We start from the raw sequence: 6,484 nt of genomic DNA on the forward strand, positions 1-6,484 counted from the left end.
TTCCCTCCCTCCCTCCCTCCCTCCCTCCCTCCCTCCCTTTCTCCTCCCTCCCTCCCTCCCTCCCTCCCTAACGCCACATCGTTCTCCCCCACCTTGCGAAGACGTTTCGGGACGGATCTTGGCAAGCAGGAGAGGTTGCAGAGGTCGGAGGTAAGACCTTCCTCGCTGCCCTCGACCTCCGTCCTCCCCCTCTCCTCCTCCACTTGGCCCTCGAGCATCTTCCTCGCTCTCTGGATCAGGAGGGAGGGAGAAACAACACGGACGAGAATCTGTCGAAGATAATCCTGCGACAAAGAGGACGGAGAAAACCTCGTAAGAAGAAGGAGAACGAGTGAAAAGTCTTGCCTTGGAGTTGTCCCGCTCGTCTTTCTTAAACGAAAAGTTCTTGATGACAGCAATCTTGTTATACATGTACCTTGATGACTGTGAGATGGAAACGTAACAGAAACGCATTGAACACAAACCTCGCATGCGTCTCATTCTTTCCTCCGAAGAAATGAAGAGCTTCTTGAAAAAACGCTCTTCCATCCATGTTTGACTTCCTGCTCGCCATTCTCTGTGGATGGATCAAAATAGGATGATGGTGATGGTGATGGTGATGGTGGTTGTGATGATGGTAGTGGTGGCGGTTGTTGATGATGATGATGATGATGATGTTGTTGTTGTTGTTGATGATGATGATGATGATGACGACGACGACGATGATTGCAATGATGATGGCAATGATGATGGCAATGATGATGATGATGATGATGATGATGACGATGACGATGATGACGTCAGCGGCACTGGTGGTACAAGTATCCATGACAAATGTTGTGATCAAAGTTCGACAATGAAGGAAATGAGAGAAGAGGGCAAACACAAGGTTGTGGTAGGATTGGTATTGCGGTCACCAGGAACTTTTGCCTTGTTGTCTTGTAGCCCATGTTTGTATAATGCAAGATGTAAGGGCCCTCGAACACAGCCAAGTTGTTCGTTGAGTTACTGACAGCCCCAAACCTGCAGAGAGGAGAGGAGAGGAGAGGAGAGGAGAGGAGAGGAGAGGAGAGGAGAGGAGAGGAGAAAGGAGGGGAGGGAAGCGAGGAGGGAGGGGGAGGGGAGAGCAGAGCAAGTGAGAAGCAGGAAACAACAGCGAACTACTTTGTGCCTAACCTCGCAAATAGAGTAACGTCCCTGGCCGTCACTCCCTCAATCGGTCGGACAGCAGCTTTACCAACCTGAGAGACGCGTGAGAGGAGTAAAGGGGAAGAGGAGGCAGAAGGAGGAGGAGTGAAGGAGAAAGAACACAAGGAAGGGGAGGAGCGGCAAGAAAGTAGGAATGGAAGCAAGGAAAGGGGCAGGGAGAAAAGGGACAAAGGGCAAAGAGGAGAGAGGGAGAGAACAAGGTAAGAGGAGATTGGAAAAATAAAGAGGAAGAGTGAGGGGAGAAAAGGACGCATGCAATGGACAGGGAAGGAGGGGGCGTTGTTGGTGGTGTTGGTGGGAGGGGGCGAGGAGGAGGAGAAAGAGGAGGAGAAGGAGAAGGAGGGGGGGAGGGGGGAAGTTTATACCGAGTAGCCCATGAAGTGATAATCATGGAACTGCTTGTATGTCCTGATCAGCTTTCTCGCCTCATCATGCTCGTAGACGTGAGGGTTCCGCTTGAAGAGCGTTACGCTCTCAAAGAATGGCTCCGACGGCTCCTCCTCCTCCGCCATCGCCTCCATGTTGAGGTATACCGCCTGCCAGGATAGCTCAGGATACACGCTCTCCTGCTCCTGCTCCTGCTCCTGCTCCTGCTCCTGCTCCTGCTCCTGCTCCTGCTTCCGCTGCTGCATCTGCAACTCCTTCCTCCCTCTCATCGTCTCCAACTCCCAGCAGACCTCCAGCAGACCTGGTAGATGTTCTTCTTCGAGCTGAGCATTTCAAAGTGAGGCCTCGCATCCAGCGCCGGGGTGAAGAAAAGTTCGTCCCCGTCAATGTGCAGGAGCCAAGAGATTTTCTTCTTCCTCGCTATCCCCACCGCTACCTCCGCGTTCAAGATTTGACGGGCCATCTGGTCGTCCAACTTTTGTCTGTATTCGGCAAATATAGTCAGGCTCTCCCACTCTTTTCTCAGCCTCTCATCGTGTCTTGTGATCAAAACTTCGCCCCAAACTGCTTCGCCACCATCTCAGAGGTGGCAGCGGACAGATCGTCCGACGGGTCGTCAAGGAACAGTAGGACGAGTGAGAAGCCGATGCTAAAATGGTAGGATAGCCACGACTGCAGTACATCCTTGGAAGGGTTCTTCATCGTAGAGCATATGGCAAGGACGAGGTCATCTTCAGATGTACCGGCTGGTAAACAATCAGGACAGGCAGGTACACCAATCACACATCTCACCTGATTCCTTGGACTGAACATCCTGCGCCTCCTGCTCGTCTTTCATTGCACCATTCTGCTTGGAACTGCTCCCTTCTCCTCCTGCTGCTCTTCCTCTTCCTCTTTCGCGTCCTCCACTTCCTCCTCCTCCTCCACTTCCTCCTCCTCCTCCTTCTCTTCCCGCCTCCTCCTCCAGCCTCTTGATCTCGTCTCGCAGTCGAGCCGCCTCCTCGTATCTTCTCCCCGCCACCGCCTCCTCCTTAGCCTGCCGCAGCTCCTCCAGCTTCTCCTGCACCTCCCTCATCGCCTCTCGACTTGTCTGACCCTGTTGCTCGGCGACTTTGCCTGCGTCTTCTGCTCCCTTCCCTTTGCTGCCACTACCCAGAGCTCCACCGTTCATCTCTGCTCCTGCAGCTGCAGCTCCTCCTCCTCCTCCTCTGCCTCTCCGCGCCAGGATGTCTTCCAGCCTCTTGATCTCGTCTCGAAGTCGAGCCGCCTCCTCGTATCTTCTCCCCGCCACCGCCTCCTCCTTCTCCCGCTGTAACTCCTCCAGCTTCATTTGTTCGACCTCTGGAATGCGCCCTCCCTCAACTCTTGTTCCTCCTGACTTCAGTGCGTGTGCTTTTCCTGCTCCTCCTCTATCATTATCTCCTTCTCCACTTCTTCCTCCTCCTCCTCCTTCTCTTCCCGCCTCCTCCTCCAGCCTCTTGATCTCGTCTCGCAGTCGAGCCGCCTCCTCGTATCTTCTCCCCGCCACCGGCTCCTCCTTAGCCTGCCGCAGCTCCTCCAGCTTCTCCTGCACCTCCCTCGTCGCCTCTCGACTTGTCTGACCCTGTTGCTCGGCGACTTTGCCTGCGTCTTCTGCTCCCTTCCCTTCTCCTCCGCTACGTCTTCCTCCATCATGTCCTCCGAACATTCCTCCTCCTCCTCCTCCTCTGCCTCTCCGCGCCAGGATGTCTTCCAGCCTCTTGATCTCGTCTCGAAGTCGAGCCGCCTCCTCGTATCTTCTCCCCGCCACCGCCTCCTCCTTCTCCCGCTGCAGCTGGACCAACGTGGGTTCCTCATTCTCATCCTCCCTCGCCTCTGCCTGTTGCACTTCAAGATCTCCTTGTAGCTGCCGTTTCACCTGCCATGTCTCCATCATCTACCTCGTCACATCTTGACGTCTCGTCGGACTTTGTCAACCTCCTACCTGATCATCGTGCCCTGCGCCAAAGCTCTTGCACGTCTCGCCATCGCATGCTCGCCCGTGGTCTCCGTCAAGGTCTCCTCCTCGCGCGCCTGTCGTGCCGCTGAAGAGCACGACGCTGGCGAGGAGGAGGAGGCACAGCAGGCGGCCCATGTCAAGACCTGAAAACTCACAGGTGAGCTGTCGGGATCAGAGAGTCAGGGCATGTCCGATGATCTGAGCATGTGCGAAGCGATGAACACTCTGCCGCGGCATCACTGTGCCATGGAAAGTGCAAAGGAAGGAGTGAGGACGTCGCAGCGATATCGTGAGAGGGATAAGGAGGAGAACGCAAGAACCATGCGGAAGCTGGAGGGGAATTATCAGGGGAGTCAGAATGGTCACATGGCAAAGAAGCAAAGGAAGACTCTATCGGTAGGAGCGTGGGATAGAGAAGGAGAGGAGAGAAGAGAGGGAGCGGGAGAGACAGAAGGAGAGGGAGAGGGAGAGGGAGAGGGAGATGCGGAGGTGGAGGTGGAGGTGGAGGTGGAGGTGGAGGTGGAGGTGGAGGTGGAGGGAGGAGGGGGAAGGGAGGAGGGAGGAGGCAGAAGGAGAGGAGGGGAGAGGAGGAGGCAGGAGGAGAAGGGAAGAGGACTCCGAAGCCTGATGATTGCGGCACCGACATCATTTTAGTGATTTTGTCACCGCCAACTCGCCTCTGGGGCTCAGTGGCACCGTGCAGTGCCGGGCGGCCGGCTGAGGCCCCGGCCCGGGCCGGCGGGCCCGCCGCCGAGTGCCGCGCGGTACCGTACGGTCGGTCTCCGAGGCTCGGCCCGGGCCCGCCACCGGTGGGCTGTAACGGTCGGACTCGCCGAGTCGCTGACAGTGACGAGACTCGGGGCCCCGGGACCGTGACGGTCCCGCCGGTCCCGGACGGTCCCGGCGGACTCCGCCGCGGCGCCCTCCGGGGGCCGCCCGGCGTGAGTGCCGGCGGCGGCGACTCAGCGACTGAGTTTGCCGCGCCGTGACTGGCGGTCACGGCGTGTCGGACTGTCCGACCGTCAGACGAGTAGACTGAGAGGAGGTGACGGTTGCGGCTCAGCACACTGAGCGCTTCAGGCTTCCTGTGCCGGTCACAATCAGTGGTGGCTGGCGGAGTGGCTCGCCGCCGCAAAGACTCGAAGGAAACGGCAGCGCTGGATGGTCTCTCGGCCTCGCAAGACGTCTCAGGTGATCCGATGGCTGACTGACTCGTAAACGCATCCGGTCCACGAAAGATCAATGATCCTAGCACGGCAGTGTCAGGATCTTTCGTCAGCTCAAGGTCTCCCTGTCAGTGCGTCTCACTCCTTCGTCGGCAGCCACTGGCAGCGACATCGCTGGCCGGGCATGGCGCGGGGTCGGCTGCCGGCGACCGCATCGCGCGGACAGTCAATCGGACTACCGTACGGTCACTGCCGCGCGGCCGTGCAGTGAGCGGATATGAAGTGAGGCTAATTTCCTAGATATGCAGAAGCTTCTCATCTCGTTACTGAGCCGAATACAGCCTCGCCGCTCGTTTGCCCGCCTCTCCTCCTCGTCGTTGAGAGGTCCAACTCGATCAGGGAGAAAGAGGTATAGGAGAGGCAATGACCCTTGAAGAATCTTGTTGTTTATAATAATGCTCCTCATGATAATGTAACTCTCCACCAACTCTCCTCCTTGCTCCCGCTCCTACTGTACACATTTCACCTCTCCTCATCAGAGCTCCAGTACGTCGCCGCATGCGCCAATTATTATCCTGTGCTCCCGGATCATGGCAATGCTTGCCTGCAGGGCTTCGAGCTGCTTGGCGCGAGGAGGGTTCAGAGAGTATGGAGCAAGAGGAGGGGGTGAGCGAGAGAAGGCGGACTCGGAGGACGGGGCCGAGGAAGAGGGGGAGCTTATGGAGACAGCGGGAGGATGGGAATGAGGAGAGAGGGAAGAGGGGTGGGAGTGTGTATCAGGAGTCATAGCCAGCAGGGGCAGGGCGGGGCAGGCGGGGCTTGTCTATGAGGAGGAGGTGGAGAAGGAGAAAGAGGAGGAGGAGGAGGAGGAGGAGGAGAAGGAGAAGGAGGAGGAGGAGGAGGAGGAGGAGGAGGAGGAGAAGGAGGAGGAGGAGGAGGAGGAGAAGGAGGAGGAGAAGGAGGTGCAGGAGGAGGAGAAGGAGGAGCAGGAGGAGGAGGTGCAGGGAGGATATCCCGGAGGGGAGTCACTGAGTTCTGGTCACGAGGGAGTCCCCCAAATGGCATCCTTATGTGCTGCCCCAATCCGTCCTCCGACAAGAGACTATGATAAGTACTAGTAATCAATTTCTGCCCTGCGAATTGGGGAGAAGTTTTTGCTAGGGCAAATCGAATTTGCATCTGTTGACATTTAGATATTCTCGGCTGCTGACCGGCACATGCACGGTCACGGTGTCACATGGTCAGCAATTCAGTTTATCTCCCTGGCGTTGTCTTTACTACTGCAGTGCAGTTATTGTTCTCAAAAGCGGCTGTATCCTGATCGGACCCGGGAGCCTCGGAGCCCTCAGTTGACCCAATTCACGGAGCCTCACTGCCGCGGCGCGGCCCGCCGTGCCTCAGAGGCGGCGGACGGAGTCCCGGGAGCCTGAGAGTACCGGGAGTCAGTTCCGAAGTTCCCCGGAGGCTGAGTGACCGGAGTCCGGTGACTCGGACCGTGCGGTCCCGCTGCGGCGAGCCTAAGAGGGTGCGGCCCATCATGGCACTGCCGGCGGCATGATGATGCTCGGACTCCGAGTCCCGGGCGGAGGCCCTGTATTCGCGATAACCGTCCGACAGTGACTGAAAGTTCTTTTTCAGTCAATAAACGAAAGTTTCAAAGTTTCATAGTTTCAAAGTTTGGTGTCCTGTGCGCTCCCCAGATTCTTTGTTCCATGGCAGCCTGGAAATTAGTTGCCGTCCCCACCTCGCAACCTCTGCCCCCCCC

The 6,484-nt window shown here is 57.3% G+C and overlaps 3 protein-coding genes across 3 annotated transcripts in view; 1 reads left to right on the top strand and 2 right to left on the bottom strand.

Moving 5' to 3' along the window:
• GUITHDRAFT_154569 (hypothetical protein) overlaps positions 1-483 on the top strand; it is a 1,246-nt gene extending 763 nt beyond the window's left edge. Inside the window, exons 3-5 of the mRNA XM_005825778.1 lie at positions 80-284; positions 346-415; positions 465-483. The gene's annotated coding sequence lies outside the window, so the exon portion shown is untranslated. The remainder of the gene's footprint in view (positions 1-79; positions 285-345; positions 416-464) is intronic.
• Positions 484-1,547: 1,064 nt separating this feature from the next.
• Positions 1,548-2,038, bottom strand: GUITHDRAFT_114962 (hypothetical protein; the record flags this gene model as incomplete). Its single annotated transcript, XM_005825779.1, has 2 exons — positions 1,548-1,820; positions 1,877-2,038. The coding sequence occupies 2 exons, from the start codon at positions 2,036-2,038 to the stop codon at positions 1,548-1,550; spliced, it is 435 nt and encodes a 144-aa protein (XP_005825836.1).
• An 83-nt stretch (positions 2,039-2,121) lies between these two features.
• Positions 2,122-3,688, bottom strand: GUITHDRAFT_114963 (hypothetical protein; the record flags this gene model as incomplete). Its single annotated transcript, XM_005825780.1, has 3 exons — positions 2,122-2,321; positions 2,368-3,472; positions 3,539-3,688. 3 exons carry the CDS (start codon positions 3,686-3,688, stop codon positions 2,122-2,124), a joined length of 1,455 nt encoding a protein of 484 aa, XP_005825837.1.
• Positions 3,689-6,484: the final 2,796 nt, after the last annotated feature.

The sequence above is a fragment of the Guillardia theta genome, assembly GCF_000315625.1.
Source record: "Guillardia theta CCMP2712 unplaced genomic scaffold GUITHscaffold_80, whole genome shotgun sequence".
Taxonomy (NCBI): domain Eukaryota; class Cryptophyceae; order Pyrenomonadales; family Geminigeraceae; genus Guillardia; species Guillardia theta.